This window comes from Eublepharis macularius, chromosome 13 (assembly GCF_028583425.1).
Source record: "Eublepharis macularius isolate TG4126 chromosome 13, MPM_Emac_v1.0, whole genome shotgun sequence".
Classification (NCBI taxonomy): Eukaryota; Metazoa; Chordata; class Lepidosauria; order Squamata; family Eublepharidae; genus Eublepharis; species Eublepharis macularius.
Window position 1 is genome coordinate 50,602,835 of NC_072802.1, and position 17,975 is coordinate 50,620,809.

At 46.3% G+C, this 17,975-nt stretch overlaps 1 protein-coding gene across 2 annotated transcripts; it reads right to left on the reverse strand.

Moving 5' to 3' along the window:
- Positions 1-26: 26 nt before the first annotated feature.
- On the reverse strand, positions 27-17,512 carry RASL10A (RAS like family 10 member A). Of its 2 annotated transcripts, XR_008598138.1 has the most exons (4): positions 17,033-17,512; positions 5,324-5,448; positions 3,223-3,642; positions 27-2,325 (listed from the first exon to the last, which is right to left on the reverse strand). XR_008598138.1 is itself a non-coding variant. In XM_054997100.1 (3 exons), the coding sequence occupies exons 1-3, from the start codon at positions 17,246-17,248 to the stop codon at positions 3,372-3,374; spliced, it is 612 nt and encodes a 203-aa protein (XP_054853075.1). In that variant the 5' UTR covers positions 17,249-17,512; the 3' UTR covers positions 27-3,371. The 2 variants fall into 2 exon arrangements, 1 of the variants encoding a protein (XP_054853075.1); XM_054997100.1 differs by having other exon boundaries at positions 27-3,642.
- Between the last annotated feature and the right edge of the window lie 463 nt (positions 17,513-17,975).

Genomic DNA, 17,975 nt, shown 5'->3' on the forward strand with positions numbered 1-17,975 from the left:
CCGTTTGCCTCTGTGCCTTTATTGCAGAAAGGGAAGGGTGTGTGTGTGTGTGTGCGCGTCACTGGGTTACTAGGTAATTTGCCTAGGCAAGTTATCATTTGGGCCTATGAAACTGGATGGTATATTTTCTCATGACCAAACGACACATTATATTGTTGGGTCTGTAAGTGAATCTCCCTCTGCGGAAAAAGCAGCCAAAGGTATGTGTAAGAGGGTTGATTTGGATTGGGGACTGTTCTGTTCGTGCCGCTGTTCGTGGTAATCACTTCCCCCTTGCTTCTGTTGGGAAAATGGCTCAGGGGCACAAGATTCAAGAAGGCTGGGCAGGCTTGAGGCAGGGCTGTGGCTCAGGGGTAGGACATCTGCTCAACATGCAGAAAGTCCCCATTTCAGCCTGGTTGGACTTCTAGTCCACATCCACATTTGGGAGGTGGTGGTTACACGCTTGTGATAAATAGCCCTGAACTGAAACTTAGTTTCACATAATCTCTCTGTGATGTACAAATAATAACCATCCTCTGCTATTTGCCAGAACTACTTCTTTGGGGAAAGGCTCAGTGGTAGAGCCCCAGCGTTGGGTGCAGAATGTCCCAGGGTCAACCCCAAGTATCTCCCGTGAAAAGGGTCAAAAAGGTGATGTCAAAGGCCTGCTGCCAGTCAGGGCAGACAACGCTGACCTTGATAGACCAACAGCCTGACTCAGCGTAAGGCGGCTTTGTGTGTTGCTGTGATGAAGAGCTGCTGTAGCACAGTGGTTAAGTGGTTGGGTTGTGAATCAGCACTCTGCTGGTTCAAATCTCACTGCTGCCATGAGCTCAGTAGGTGGCCTTGGGTAAGCCACTCCTCTCAGCCCCAGTCCCCCAGCTGTATTGTGGGGATAATAATATTAACTTGTTCACTGCTCTGGGTGAGACACTAACTAATCTTTCTAGAAGAGCAGTATATAAGAGTTATTATTATTATTACTATTATTATTATTAAGAATATCTCTTAGTGGCCTTGCTGCTGCCATTTTTGGGAAGGTTGGACCAGTGATGTTGATAAACTGCATTTCAACAGAGATAGGTGTGAGGATCACTAGGTCTCCCTGATGGTTTTTGTGGGCCAAACCCTACTGGGCTCCATAGGGGCACCTGCCACCAGTTGCCCTTCTGACATTGCTGGGGAGGGGCATATACCCCTGGGCAGAGCTCATTTTGAGGGGGAACACGCAGGAACGCCGTTCCGGCCGTTCCCCAAAGAGGTCACATGTCAGGTGGCCCCACCTACCTGACTCTCGGCCATTTGGGCCCGTTTCGGCCCAGATTGGGGTGAAACAGCCCAGATTGGGCCTCTGACGGGTGATGGATCACTCTCCCACTCAGCAGCGGCCTAATCCTGACCATTTTGGTCCCCTTTTTGGCCATTTTCAGCCCCTTTTTGCCATATTGGGTCCAATTTCGGCCCTGAATGGCCAGGATTGGGTCCAAAACAGCCAGGATAGGTGATGTCAGGGGGTGTGGCATATGCAAATCAGTTATGCTAATGAGTTCCTCCAGCTCTTTTTCCATGAAACGACCGCTGCCCCTGGGTAAACTCACAGGTGATGCAGCCTCCAGCTAGTGTTAGACATTGCGGAGAAGTTCCTTAGCCCAGTGCCTTCCATGGAGCAGACGGGCAGAAGGATTGGTAGAGGGATGAGAGGTGAAGAAAACAGCCCCTCATGTCTTTTTAATCAAAAGGAAGTAAAATTGCCCAGCCTTCAGGGGAAAGTTTGTGGGATATTGGAATAGAAAAATCACCCTCTTTTAAAAAAAAAAAATGGGGATGGTTATCTGGGGCAGGGAGCTGTTTAATCCTCCTGCCCCACTCTTTTGATGCAGCCCAGTGGCTGAAAGGGCTTTTGCTGCCCATGTTTGCAATTGTGAGTACACAGATCAGTGTGCAGCTTTCCTTCCCAGTCGGTTTGTGGGGACTGCACTTGTGGATGTGGCACGTCCTGTGATAAATTCCTGAGAAGGCAGAAGTCCCTGCTGGCTGAATTCCTTTTCTGACTTCTGCAAGGGCAAGCGTTGGCTTCTTTCTTGGCTTAGAAAGAGGTTCTCCCGTCATAGCTCTTCCTCTGTGTGATCTCTTTTTGGGGAGTTCACACAACTCCCAGTCTCATCATGGCTTCTTGAAGCTGTTGTGCGTGACAACTTGCTCCTAGTAACCTTGTGGTACCCAGCCAGTGCCATGCAGCATGGGCCCTGCACAAGGTCATGTATTTTGCATGCATGCCTCATTCAAGCCCGTGCATTCGAGGTGTTGCACAGCAGCATGCAAAGACACAGATACTGCTCACGCCTATGTGTGTGAGAGAGAAAAGACAGCTGGAGCTCCTGATTGGGCAGGGACACGAAAGCCAGGGAGAGCCTCTCTCATGCACACTGGGAAGTTCTCCTGCTTCAGCCCCATTGGAATGGCCAGGAGACCTCCAGCAGTACCTGGAATTGGGTGTGCTTGAGTGTCTTGGGCCCTGTAGTAGGACGGGGTTTGCCCACCTCCAACTGCAAAGAGATTGGGCCAGCGCTGCCCTAAAGCAACGGCAGAGCCGTCACAAGACTTGCTTGCCTGGATAAGGCCATCGACTCCAGCTTCCTGTTCCCAGCAGAGACCAGCCAGATCGAACAGTCCTATGCCCTTTGCCCACAGCCTGCACTTTGAGCTGCATTGCCTCAAATGCTGGAGGGTGCTTGTGACTTAGAAATCCATGGGCTGCAATCCACTGAGGTTTGTGGTGCTTTGATGATCAGGTCATGAAACCCTCCTCTGTTTGAGGACTTCCAGGAGGCAGCTTGGCATTTCTGGAAACAGGCTGCTGGACTGGATCCAGCCAGGCGCTCCCTAGCCACGATAGCTCAGTAGTGCCTCCATGCTCAGGGAAAGTCTGCCTGCTGAACGCTAGGAGCAGGAGGGGCAAGCTGTTGCCTTCATGCCTTGCTCGTGATCTTTTGGGTAGGGAGGGTGTCACTGTGCAAAAGGGTTCGGTAAAGAAGGTGGCCCCTTGGTCTAAGGTGGGCAATTTTAAGCATATCTCGCCTATCAAACTCTGTGGATCTTTGGATTCATGCACAGGGCCAGCCTGAAATATCGTAACACTCGAAATGAAAACCTGAAACATAATTCTTCACCCACCCTCTCTGCTCATTAACACTGGGGGGTTCTCTGGTACAACAAACCCTACTGAAATGCATTACAAACCTCGTCTCCCAATAAGGCAGCCTTATTGAACAGCAGTGAATCCACAGCCTTTTCATGTGGCTACTGTGAACACGATGGGCCATCTGGATTTGACCCCAAGCCCTTAGAAGAGTACATGAACCTCTTGCCGCCAGGAGGGGCACATCTCCTCACATAAGGCTGCACCTGTTTCTATGCAGCGCCCCCTGCAGGCGTATGGTGGAGTGATTGTTCTTGCAGCCCCGGGCCAAAGCGCTGCACAGCAGCTCCTTAAAGAGGAGCACAATGTGCCAGTTGTACTTGGCCGAGCACTCCATGTAGCCACATTTCCAGCTTTTTTTCACAAGCATTGAAAGGGCCCGTCGTGATGTGAAACGCTGCCTCTGTTGGTCCCTCTTGTTCCCCACCACGATGATGGGTGCTTCATTGGTGCTGCTTGTCCTAGGAAGGAAGCAGGAACCCCCCCCCCCAAAGACAGGTAAGAGAAAGCCTAGTATGTCACAGCCCTAACCTTCCAGTATCCAACTCAAAAGAACTGCTGCTTGAATGACTTTGAAGCAAGGGCAGGGGGGAAGGGCTGACTGTATCCCTGAATCTCTGCAGTGCCTGGCATGAATCACCCTCCCAATGGATGCATTTCACTGGATACCAGAACTGTCCCATGAAACGGAGAATTGCAGTGCAATCCTAAGCAAAGTTACTCCCATCTAAGCTCATTATTTCCATGGGCTTAGACTGGAGTAATTCTGCTTAGGATTGCACTGTAGGACATTTTAACCCAAATGAATGAAATAAGGCATCCTTGGAGATCAAGAAGGAAGGTGGTGAAATGGATAGAGCTGAGTATACTCTATGCAGCAGCAATAATACTGATAGTACTGGATTAACATAACCCAAGTTCAGAGCTAAAGTACACAAGACAGCCGACGTGTTGAGTTCCCGCAAGTTTCCCTGGGAAGCTTCCCCTCCATGAGAAGGGATGATTGAGTCTAGCAGCGGTGGTGGCGGCAACCTCAGCAGCTCTTTCTGCCACTGCCAGCCGCCTATCAGCTTCCGGCTCCCCTCACTAACTCTTTCCCTCCTGTCCTGGCCCTGCTGATGCTGCTGGCCCAACTACATTTCCCAGGTAAACTTGCGGGAAACCATCACGTGCTGGGTGTCTTGTGTAGGTTAGCTCTGAGTCTCCTTGGTTATTCTGCTTCTGCAGGTGAGGGGGAGGAGGAAGGGGCTGTGGAGGACACTGAAGCCCCCTTTGGGCTCCCAATCACTGGAGCCTGTCTCTAGTGCTGCAGACATTGCTGGGTCAGTCCACGTACTTCAAGCATATTGACTGCCATAAGGACCCAAAGTTTTCTCTTTAAAAAACAGACAGTGGTTGATTCCGCACACGTAAGATAATGCACTTCCAATCCTCTTTATAGATCATTAGGAACGGATTTTTTCGTGTGCGGAACAAAAAATCCACCTCAAACGATTGATAAAGTGCATTGAAAGTGCATTATCCAACGTGTGCGGAATCAGCCATTCTCTGGATGAGAAATTCTCTGCCTAGGATCAAATTCTGTTACTTTCTCGCATGTGCGAAGAAACAGGTTTGCTGTGTGGGATCATCATCAGAATATGGTCATCTCTCACCTCTTAGGTAAGTCGGGACTTTTGAAGATACGACTTTTAGGAGTATTAAGGGGACAGAGGTTAAAAAAAAAGGGAGCCAGACTTTAGGGTATTGTTGATTTTAAGGAGGGAGAGGAAAGAGACTCATTTTCCTACTCTCCCATAGCAACTGATTGCTTTCAAACCGTAATACTTCCATTGTTTTATCCAAATCTTGGCACAGTGTTTTTATTTAAAGAAATGGGCCAGGATCCAAAGCCTTTCACACCTAGTTTCATACTTTTAAGAAGGCTTTGGAACTGATTCCCAGACTGCAGCCCTCCCTCTGCCATGGCTAACCAGTACTGAAATTGGAAAAGAGTTTGTGTGCAGCCCAAGCAGGAGAGAGAAAGAGGAAGAAAGGAAGAAAGAAAAAGTCAAGACCCCCACCCTGTGGCACAAGCCCTCCTGCTGTCTGCACCTGGAAGAAAGCCAGGCTCCTCTCCATCTCTCCCACCCCTGTGCTCACCTGTTTTCCTGTATCTGCTGACGGATCATTTTCACATACTCGAAGCTTTCAGGATTGCAGATGTCATACACCAGCACATAGGCATCCGTGTTCCTCAACCCCCGGCTCTTGAGGTCTGACCATTCCTGGAGAGGAAGGAGAGGAAGCTCAATATAACTCAGATCTATGCAATTTCCTAGAGAAGGAGGATTGTGCTGCAACTCCACTCATAGGGAGGAAGAAGAGATCTGTGGCAGCCTGAATCACCTCCATTCATGCTCTTCAGATGAGGACATCACATTTCATCCCAATCTGCAGAGTGGGACCTGTTTTAATCGTTTACAATACCGTTTTCTTTCTCTTTGCATCCTTATTGGGCAATAAGTGCCCTTGAAATTGATAGTACTTACTTCCAAGTAAACATGCCCAAGAGCTGCCTTGGCAGCGGTAGAGCCCCTGTTTTGCATGCAGAAGGTCCCGGGTCCAAGAGTTGATACTTTCACCTGAAAGATCTCAAGATAAGCAGGACAAATTCCAGATCTGCCTGGGGCCCTGCAGTAGGTGGACCGATGCTCCATTGGCTACTGATCAGTTAGCGGGCTCCAAGGTAGTGGTCACCACCTCCAAGGCCTCCGTACCTGTGGAGCCACTGCTCCTAATATGCTCTGCCACAGCAGCTTCAGTTGTCTGAGCAAAACTTTCTGAAAGTCCCTCCCTGCCGACTGATGAGATTCGGCAGCTGCCCACTCACAAGCATTCCCTTTGATGACTCTCACCTTGTGGAATGGCCTGCCCCAGTACTAGCGTTCTCCTGCATGTGCAAAACAGGAATTTTCAGGAGGAAAATCTGATCTGTAATGGAATTGATCTGTGGTGGGACAGAACAATCCCAAAGAGTTCCTTGATATGGGAGTGGAAAGGGAATACTGCATTGCCCAATATCTTCGTAATCCCTCAGTATGCATTGCTCACAATGTCAGCCTGGGCAGTTTGCTGGGAGCGGCTGTGGCTTAGTGTGCATGCAGAAGTCCCAGGTTCAATTCCTAGTGTCTCACATTAAAAAAAAAAGACAGTAGGTGGTGTGAAAGACCTCAGCGTGAAACTCTGGAGAGCTGCTGGCAGTCTGAGTAGACAATACTGACCCTGATGAACTGACGGTGTGATTCACATATTGACTTTTAAGTTTATATTCCTAGTCTTACTGCATTGTTCATGGGATGTCCTGTACTGTGTGATTACATTTTTTCTCTTTCTGTACACTGTAATTCACCTTGAGTCTCACTGAGCAATATAAACAAATTTAGCTATAAATAAGCTAAATGAATAAATAGATGGCCTCATTTGCCATGCCTGTGTTTTGTGCAAGCCTTTCCAACTCAAGATTCTCCCAACTGCACCTCATGAGAGCCAGTGTTGTGCAGTAGTTAGAATGTCAGAGAAGGGTCTGGGAGAGCCGGGTTCAAATCCCTGCTCTACCTTGGAAGCTTGGTGGGTGACCTTAGCTCAGTCACACTCTCAGCCTAGCCTATCTCACAGGTTGTCATGAAGATAAAATGGAGGCAGGGAGAATGTACACACCTTCTTTGAGTCCCCATGGAAGAGAAATTTGGATTTTAAATGAAATAAATCAGCAACGGAGACTTGTATGACAAATGAAAAAGGAATGGGTTTAAAAGGACTCTGGAAGACGGTTCTCAGGCCCATTAATCCAACACCCATCTAAGACTGCTGACATGTGCTATTTCCTTCTCTGTCTTCTAAGGAAACATGCAAGGGGAGGGATGGCTCAGGAGTCCAGTGTAGGCCTGCTGTAGGTGATTTACAGGCCTGCGCAGTGTACACTCTTTCCTTTCTGGTGTTGCAACACTTCTGAGTGGCCCTGAAATAACAATCCCACAAATTAGGAAATCTAAAAAACTAAAAGTCATGTAATACCTTTTCTTTGACTCCAACAAAAATAACACATTCCTATGTGCATGCTTGAAAAGCCTGCATATTGTTTTATGCTGTTTTAGTTGGTCTTAATAAAAGGTATTATATGGCTTAATTTTTTTCGTTGCTGCCTGCGATCCACTGCGAGCCAAGCTACAAGTGACGCCTGACACAGGTTGGACACTTGTCAGCTTCCCTCAAGTTTTGGTGGAAAATGTAGGCATCCTGGTCTTGCAGCTGTAATGGAGAGCCAAGCTGTAAAACCAGGACGCCTACATTTCCCATCAAAACTTGAGGGAAGCTGACAAGTGTCCAACCTTTGCAAGGCGTCACTTGTAGCTTGGCTCTGATTTAAGAGGGCCTGTCAGGATATCATGTTAGATCGTGGCCAGTAGGTGGAGCCAACTGGAGCAGGCGGCCATTCTGCTTCACCTTGCAGATCGTTCCCAGGAGTTAACGATTTGTTTGCAGTATTGTCTGCCATTCATTGACACCTGGAGGATGTCTTTGGTCTCTGTCACAGGTCCTTGGGATTGTTACAAGAGGATTATTACTACTACTGGACAATTATCAGGACACCTGAGGGACCTAAGGCAAGACAACTATAAAGCAACTCTGTTCATACATTTCGGCTAAGCTTCATTGGTAGCCCATACCTTGATGGAATGGACAGTTCAAAGTGGATTGTGCCAAGGCTGCCCGTTATTTTCTGTGCACTGTTCAAGGAGCAGCCAGGCTTAGACAGATGCAATCCAGCTGGGCTGTTTCAGATGTGTGTCTTTGGGGGGGGCAGGTCCAATTCTTGGGACTATTCAAGAAGATTAAATTGAGGGGAGGGAGAGAGGACTGAAGGGAGGATTTGAAATGATTACTTTTGAATCTGTTCTAACAGCTATAGCAATGATGCATTAATACAGGCTAAGTGGCCATCCTTTTTAAAAGAAGCCAGTGGATTGAGGCCACTCCCCAACACAGACAGAACGCAGGACTTTTGCATTGTTTCTAACAAGAGGCATTCCGTTGGAGAAACACAGGTTCTTCGACAAAATAACCCCTTCACTTGGGATTTTAAATACAGGGAGGCACATGCCCTCCCTTCTTAAATAGCACCCCAATTAAATTCCTGAACAGCTTAGATCTAACACAGGTAGAAACAACTCACTCAGTTTCTGATTTGGTTCCAGTTCAATTGCAGTTGAATCCTTTCAGTTGACTGCCTTTCTCCCTATGTTCTGCCATGGCAGTATTGATAATCTAAACAGGGCCTTCTGCAGGTGCCACCTTGCACATGGGCAAAATCAACAGCATTTCCTGTGGTGGCTCCCACTTTAGGAAATGGCCTACTTGAAGAGGCAGGAAAGCTCTCTTCTGGCTTTCTGTAAGACTGAATTATTCAAGAGGGCTTTCTACTCAGATTGGTCCAGAAGAGTAAGCCGTGTTAGTCTGTAGTTGCAAAATAGTAAAAAGTCCACCCTTAAGACTAATCAACTTTATTGAGGTATAAGCTTTTGAGAACCACAGCTCTCTTTGTCAGATGCATCTGATGCATCTGACAAAGAGAGCTGTGGTTCTCGAAAGCTTATGCCTCAATAAAGTTGGTTAGACTTAAAGGTGCTACTGGACTTTTTACTATTTTGCTTATATAGGAGGACTGTAACATAAAGAAGCTGTCTAAAACAAATGCATAGTAAAAGGGTAGGGAATCACTATAGACTTCACTACTATTGCTGTAAGTATGATTCTACTGGGTAGATCCTTTATTGTGTAATATGTCAATCTTAGAATTACTTATGCTCTGTTTCAGCATTCCTCAACTCTGTATTGGATTTCTGCTGGTTTTAAACCTTTGCAAATTTGCATGAATATATCCTATTCAACTGATTGTACTGACCCATTCTGTGTAATCCATCTTGAATCTTAGTAAGAAAGGCAGACTATAATGTAAATAAATATATAAATAAAATAACCACAACAACTCTTCCTAGGGCCACACAGCCCCCTGTGCCAGGAGGAAGAGGCTGTTCTCAGAGATTGCCCACTACTTCATTTCAAAGGGAACATCTCCAGCACTGAGAAAGGATGTAAAGTTGCAAAGAAGAACCACATGTTCTAGAAATAGGTGACATGGATCCATCCTCTAGGTAATTTGGGGTTAGGAAGTCATTCTCACTTGGAAAATCAAAAAGAGTCCAGTAGCACCTTTAAGACTAACCAATTTTATTGTAGCATAAGCTTTCGAGAATCACGTTCTCTTTGTCAGATGCATGGAGGGCAGCAGTTCAACAGAAACCTTTCAAAAACAAAATCCAACGGGAAGCTGCTGAATTGGAATTCATATGCAAATTTGACTCTGTCAAGCTGGGACTGAATAGGGACTATGAATGGTTATCTCATTATCACAGGTAACTGATTTCCTTTACAGAGGCGGGGTCAGGGGGAGTCCAGTGGCACCTGGCATGGGCTTTCGAGGACCACAGTTCTCTTTGTCAGATGCATCTGGCGGGGAGGACTATGGTTATCGAAGGCTTGTGCTGCAGTGGAATTGGATAGTCTAGGTGCTGCTGCTGAACTCTTTTTGATTTTGCTACTACAGACTAACACTTTACACAATCTTTACACAAGCAAACTGATCCCCACACCAAAAGGAGCTGTGTGCATCTCCATATCAAAGGAGTTGTTTACATCCCCCCTCTCCTCCTCCCCCCCTCCCCCTCTATATTTGACCAGTTTCCTTCTGCCCTCCATGCATCTGATGAAGAGAACGTGATTCTCGAAAGCTTATGCTACAAAAAAACTGGTTAGTTTTAAAGGTGCTACTGGACTCTTTTTGATTTTTCTACTACAGACTAACACGGCTAACTCCTCTGGATCTATTCTCACTTGGGATTGCCAATGGCCTGAAGGGTGGCGGGGGGGAGGAAAAGATTGGTCCCCTTAATAGCAACTTAATGGGATGTTATTTATCAAGTGATGTAGTTTACCTCCATGTCATGAAAAGTTTCAGATGTCTGTTTCCACACATTAAGCCTCTATAAAAGGGGCAAGTTATTTTCCTTCAGGCTTGTTGGCATCCCTATTCTCAACAGAACATTGTGAAAGGAATTTACTCACATCCCCTGGGCTGTGATCCAATCAGGTATGTGTTCACATGCACATATGTGTGCTCCTTCTCCTATAGCACACAGCTTGCCTTATTTGATGGCTTATTACTTTTGAAGGACATTTTCAGTAGTGCTCAATCTGCTTAAGAGCAGCGTGAGATCCAGTGTGGTGTGTGGGATTAGGATCTGCAAGACCCAGGTTCGAATCCCTACTTGGTCACAGAAGCTTGCTGGGTGACCTTGGGCCAGTCATGTACTCTCAGCCTCACCTACTGCACAGGGCTGTCAAAAGCATAAAATGGAGGAGAGGAAATGATGCACACTGCCTGAACTCTTCGGAGGAATGGAAGGGAAGTTTGGATCTTCCCACTGAAGAATCCTCCCCCAAAATGTTTGAAGAACCCCAGAGAGCCGTGCTAAGGTGCTTGACATTCCTATCGGTGAAGTGGATGGTGTGTGTGTGATTTTGTTACATAACAATCATCATTGTATGTAGGGCATTTTCATGTGCCAAGTCAGTTGGAACAACTGGATTAGCCTTGGTCAGAATAAGCTGAAAAAACCTTGTATTTAAAGGCCAAAATAAACCAGATTATGAGGAGTGGGGCGGGACAATTGTGGGGGGAATAGAACAACAGTTTTGATTACAAATATCCTGTGTGTGTGTGTGTGTGTAAGACATTCTCAAATAGATGTGAAGGTTTTGATAAGAACCACAAGATCTGATAAAAAAGTGGACAGCCTCATTAGAAAAACCCAACCTCCCCTTTAATCCCTTGAGTTAAGACCCACCAAAATAACAGAAAACAGTGCAATTCTAAACAAAGTTACTCCAGTCTAAGCTCATTGAAGTCAATGGGTTTAGACGAGTAACTGCTTGGGGTTGCATTGTTAGTTAGGCTGGATGCTAAAAGGCAAGGGGGGGGGTCTCTTTAGCAAAGACTGCTAACAAAGAAGTCCCCCTCCCTCAGTCTGATGAAGAATTCAGGAGAGCTCAAAAGCTTGTACACTGAGTTGTGTTATTGAATTTGGTCTTTTAGACATATCATTAGACTTTTTCAAAAAAGAGTTGATCAATTTGACAGATTATTTCATATGAAAGTTTTTCAGTGATTTAAAAAGTTGCTCCTTGGATAAATGGACAAAAGAACTATGTTGGAATAAAAATGTTTACAGAAATGGAGGGTGGCAGGCTAAAACCGGATCACATCTGAATACATAGAACAGCACAAAAAACAAAAGGTTATTTATAAGCAGTGCAAGGTACTGTGCACATAAGAACGCACAACAGAGATCAATCGTCCATGCAAGCAGCCATCTAAATCAGTTGAAAAAACATTAAATTGGCTGACTTGAGTTCAGAAGCGCTGTTAAAAGGGTTTGCTCTGTTCTGCAGAGTTCTCCAAAATAATTAGAAGTTTGCCTAACATAATCTGGCAGACTGTTCTGAAATGGAGGAGCAGTCATCAGAGAAGCTCAGGAACAGGCAGTGGCAAACTGAACCACACAGAAGGAGGAGATAACCACATAACCCTGTTATGTTGACTGAAGGTACTGCAGTTTGGGGTGGGGTGGGGGATGTCTGATGCAATGCTTCTGCAGCAACTGTCTTTAAAAAAAAAGAATCCTCCCCCCTTCAGAATTTTTGGTGTATGCATATGCCAACTGTAAGCAAATTGAAGCTCGTAAAGTTAATGGATAAATAGTTATTTAATTGTGCAACAGTGCCAGCTATTGATGTGGGAAAATGCCAAGATGTGTCACTTTATGAGGCATTATGAGGCAGGTTTTACGCAAGTACTTGGCCTTGTAAATAAAAGAGAAACTGGGGCCTTTACTGTGAAAGGTTTCCAAGGAGAAAAACATGGCAATTTCCAGATATGGACACAATGCACTTCTTAGAAAAGGTATATTCTCATACCTATGGTGCCTGTTTATTTTCCTGCTGCATTCCCCTATATATTACTGCCCTTTAAGTTAGATGGAGGTTTCTGTGTAAGTTCAAATCTCAGAAATGGGGCATGTTCACGCACAAAATTACTTGCAAGCTACATAGGAGTCAGTTACAGTTTCTCTGGCGTAATGAAAACTCACCCTGTATGTGCTCAAAGGCACGTTCCTTCCCATTCCTCTGGAACTAGAGAAAAGGGGATGTTGAGCGGAGCTGTGGATTGGCATAAAGCTGAGCAATGCAGAGTTCAGAATGCAAGGCTGCTGGACAAAGGAAGCAAACACGCCCCAAGTGGCCAGTCTTATTCTCTGCAGGGAGACCCGTGCCTAGCCTCTGCCAGGCAGGTGCAGAAGCGGTGTTTCCTTTCCAAGCTGCTCACCATTCGCTTGGAATCTAATCCACACATCCATTCTTGCTCTGGCTTCCCACCGAGGCTTCTCAGCTCTCAAGCAACCAGCTGCTCCTCTAGAGCCAATTACTGACCTGTCTGACTGCATGCAAGATGTTTTTGGAGTGCATTAACAAAAGCAGTCCCAGGTGGTGATCGCCGCCCTCTCCTGCTTCATTCCAGTTGCCTCCCATCCTTACTGTTGCAGCAGCATTACACCAGAGGGGTGTTGCTCATGGAACAGTGCCCTGCTGAACTGTCCCCCTTCAAGGACCCCTTTTGGCATTGACTTGTCTGCTGAGGAAACTTGATGCATAATGGGGGATTCTTTGGGGCATTCGAGGGCACACATTAATAATAACTGCGCTTATATACTGCTCTTCTAGACAGATTAGTACCCCACCTAGAACAGCGAACAATTTAGTATTATCATTATCCCCACAATACAGCTGGGGAGCTGGGGCTGAGAGGAGTGGCCTACCCAAGGTCACCTATTGAGCTCATGGCAGTAGTAGGATTCGAACCAGTAGAGCACTGATTCACAGCCGAACCACTTAACCACTGTGCTACAGCAGCTCTTGTGTTTGCTAGCCAGGTCTTTGAAGCTGTAAAAGTGGAGGGTCAGTCTTAGAACCCCTCCAATACTCTCCTGTGGTTGCACAGATTGGTAGCTGCTGGCAAATTGTCCTCTCCAGAACCTTGTCTGCCATTACTGGCTTTTCAAGGGGGACACCCTGATAAACCTCTAAGAGTAATCTATATGTAGTCCTAAGAGTAGTCCTATATGTCTCTGGCTAGTGCATTTTAATTTCACCCTTCCTGCAATGAGCTCAGGGCAGCATATGTGGTTCTCCCTTTCCCCATGTTATCCTCACAACAACCCTGTGAGGTAGGTGAGGATGAGACAAGGTGACTGGCCTCAGGTTACCCAGCCAGCTCTGCAGAAGAGTGGGGATTCGAACCTGAGTCTTCCAGGTCCTTGACCAAAACTCCATTCACTACAACAAACCGTAAAGCACCACGTTCTTTGCTGCAGGACTCAACAGCAACACAACCAGCCAGAATAAAGATTATTGTTAAAGAGCAACCGAAGGACCCGCTCCAAAAGTAAGTTTTCTTGCTGAACCACCTCTGGAGTGTGGCCGGTATGTCAGTGAGTGCGCTCTCCTGCAACATGAGCCACTCTCAAATTCCGCCCAAACAATACTCAGCTTGTGCGCAGAGACTCCAACAATCAGTGCTGTAAGAAAGTGGGGACAGGACTCCAACTGAAAGAGCAAGTGAATTATTTAATTCAGTTTCATCTATGTAAGTTATTGTTCCCCATGGAGGGTATGGAAGAGGTAAAATTCTCTTATGCCAAAACCAGGCGTCTTAGTCCTTGCCTGTAACAATGTCTAACCCTATCAAAGAGACGTCAAAGAATCCTGAGCCCTCTGTACATGTAGGAAGAGTTTTGAGACACAACAATGACCTCTGTCATCCAAGATTTTACTTTGGCTAGTGTAGGGGTCCGCATGGCGCAGAGTGGTAAGCTGCTGTACTGCAGTCCAAGCTCTGCTTGCGACCTGAGTTCAATCCCGGCAGAAGCCGGGTTCAGGTAGCCGGCTCAAGGTTGACTCAGCCTTCCATCCTTCCAAGGTCAGTAAAATGAGTACCCAGTTTCCTGGGGGTAAAGTGTAGATGACGGGAAGGCAATGGCAAACCACCCCATAAAAAAAGTCTGCCAAGAAAACATCATGATGCAATGTCCCCCACATGGGTCAGTAATGACTCAGTGCTTGCACTACCTTTACCTTTTACCTTAGTGTGGAGGTCAGAAAAAAAGGCTTTGTGGCCCCTAGCAATTGCCCAGCTCCAGGTAGGGGAATGAGATGCAAAGGTGGTGGGAAGGATGCTAGAAGAATAACAGATCAGCAGAAGCCAAGGGTGGGTGGAATAGAGGGAGAACAGTGAAAGATCAAGTGGGGTGGGAGAAAATCTATAGTGGCTTTCTAGCTGGCACATCTGCAGGTATCACAATTTTTCACTTTGCCTTACTATTTAAGGAATTTTTAAAAACAGAGTGGAAGCATGGACAGCTTTGAGAAACAGCATGTGTACAGGGAGGAAATTGCCCAAGTGGAGGAACTGAGCTAAAAGACACCGTCTTTTTTTATGGTCGCTGAGTTTTACTGTCAGTAATTGTTTCTATTTTGCATAAACTAAGTCTGGTTCTGCTAATTCAGTGATCAAGCAAGGAGATAAAATGGTCACCTCTTTGTAATCCCTGCAAATCTCTGATTTCTGAGACTTCAGCAGGCCTTGACCTAATACTTTTAGGCATATCTTTACAACTCCTAAAAGATCAGAAATCTGCTGCTTTGGAAAAAGTGAAACTGAATCCTGAACCCAGTGCTATTCTGCCTTTGTCCTATGCTCCAACAGAGGCATAACACGTACACAGTTCTGGCTATAGATCTGGTTTTAGTTACAGTAGCACAGAGCAGATCCAGTGCCGGTAACAAAAACTGAGCTCTCAAATGCTGCCTCCCTTACTAGTGAGTTTCTTCCTAATATTCTATTCCAAGTAGTTAGAAGTTATGGAAGCTCTGAATGGTTCTATAATTCTGCTGATTCCCGTTTCTCTTCCTGTAGGTGAGAGTTTTGTAGTATATCAGATGCTGCCTTTTAGTCACCAGAGTAGAAGAAAGCCTCCTGTGAGGCAAAGTGAAGTAGCAGGACAAATCTGATCCATCAAAGGCACTGAGAAGTTTGTCCATGCACAAGAACCTTTGGATCAGGTGTCGGATCAAACCATAAGTTTTCTTGACGGTTTTTCCAAGATCACCCTGAACATTTAGCTACTATGGCTAATAACTGTTAACAGAGCTATCCTCCATTTTTAAAAACAAGACATATAAAGATAGGTGTTGGTAGAAAATGCCATTAAGTTACAACTAACTTTTGGAGACCCCTGCTGGAGTTTTCAAGGCAAGAGACTAACATAGGTGGTTTTTTCACTGCCTGCCTCTGCATAGCGATCCTGATCTTCTTTGGAGGTCTCCTATCCAATAACTAACCCTGTTTAGCTTCTGAAAACTGACAAGATCGGGCTTGCCTGGGCTACCCAGGTCATGGCGATAAAGAAAGATCTCATCATATTTTGTGACGGTAAACCCCACAAGTTATTTATCATCTGTATGAAGATGAGGGGAACTTTCTTTCTGACAGTCCAGAATGTCAAGTGATTCAATCAAAAGCTGAAGATCTAAGTTGGCTGAAAAAATAGAAGAGCTTGAGGCAAAAAGAATTTTGAAGAACAAGGTCACTTTTTAAAAGAAAAATTGCACACTACCATGACACACCTCAAGCTGTTGGCCTAGGGCAGGCTATCAATCCAAATGAATCTGGGGGGTGGGGGTGGGAGTAGTAGTCTGGCACAAAAGTGAGCTAAAGGGATTGTTTTCTGTCTGCTGACATGTGCTATTCCCCACAGGTATTGCAAAACAGACATTTAAATGTTAGAGGTGAAGAAGATCTTTGAGAACTAGATTTAAATACATTTTGTGAGAAAAATGTCTCTCTAGCAGCCTAAGGCAGAACTCAGTGGAGAGAAACGCAGCAAGGTTTAAGGTTATTCAATCCCATTTTACTTCACTGACAGTCTGTTCAGTGTCACTATAGGTCTTTCAGCTTAAAATGCCATCCGTTTGATTTACATGGACTTGGAAGGGGGGAAAGGGTGGGTAACATTCAAAAAATTAACAGTGTAGCTGTAGTTGCAAGAAAAACGATATAGGTAAGGAAATGCCCTTCATGGGACGTCAATTTCTATTGGAATAGCAAGCTTCAAGTTACACAGAACTCTTCTTCCCCCATATCTAATAATGTGTTCTATGTGACTTAACAGCCCACAAACTCTTATAACCAATAGAACTTGGTACAATGAAAAATACTTGATGAAATCTAGAGTTAGTTTAGTGATATTGCAAGACTGGAGTCCAGCAGCACCTTAAAGACCAACAAGATTTTCAGGGTGTAAGGTTACAGGAGTCAAAACTCTCTTGGCAGATGATGACGGGAGCTTTGACTCTCGAAAGCAAATACGTTGGAAATTCTTTTTTGTCTTTAAGGTGCTAGACTCGTGTCTTGCTCTTCTACTGCAGACCAACAGGACTACTCGCCTGAAACTAGTGCTAGAGTTTCAAATGATGTGTTCTTTCGTATCAAGAACCTGACAATGTCCACAAGCAGAGTTCGCGCAGGCAGCATTAATAGCCTCCCCATTTCTCCCCCCTATTCTTGCACAACGTCCCGCACGTACTTCCACATGTTCACAATGAGCTGGGGTTTGGGGAGGGAAGCTCTACACTCACCTGAGAACTGTTTGCAGGGAAGGCCGTTATATAGGGAACATCTAGGACCTTCATGTCATACATGTGCCCGTTGAAAATGACCGATGGCCTATAGGTGTAGCGGCGTTCCGTGGGGCTATACCTCTCTGTAAAGTCGTGGTAGAGGAACTGGCGGATGATGGCCGTTTTGCCGACTTTCGGAGCCCCCAAGACGGCCACAGTCAGGGTCTCCACCATGGTACGCCTGCAGGACCTCGGACAGCTCCCGCTCGCGTTCCCCGGCCAAGCGAAACGAGGAGGGGGGTAAATTACATCCTGCAGGAAGGCTGGATTTGCTGCTTTGCTGGCCTAAGCGCTCTACCGGCTGCTGGATCTCTCGAACGTCGGGAAAAAATTCCTTCTTAGTTCGTCGCTCCGCCTCAGCCAGCAGAGAAAACTCCCCAGAGGGGCGAATTCTAGTTTGTGCCGGTCCGGAAGCTGCCCCGCCAGTGGAAGCAGCTGGTGAGCCGCCATAAATGAAATTACGTTTCAATTGGAGAGCAGAGAGGAGAGACGAAGTTCTCTAACTCGGGGATGAGAGGGAGAGGGAGAGGGATTGGAGCGGGCGGGCAGCCTCTCGGGCTGGGATGGGGGCGCAGCTGGGTTTGACCTCGACTCTTCTTTGCTCCTGTTCCGACTTCCCAAACGAAACCGGATGGAACCGACCTGAAGGGCCTGCTTCTGCTCGCTCTTTTCTGTGCCCTCGGAAAGGGAAGAGGGAAGGCAGGGGGAGAACTTGCCAAGTGCTGGACAAGTGGAGCGGGGAGTGAGGAGGGGAGAGAAAGAGGGAGGGATCACCGGACGTTTCTTCCAGCGCCTCTTCGCCAGCTCTTGCTCCGGATTCTTGCTGCAAACCAGGAGTCCGTCTGGCTCCGGAACGCCAGCCGGGATTGCAGAGCCTCTCCGGTCCCCAGAAAAGGCTCCG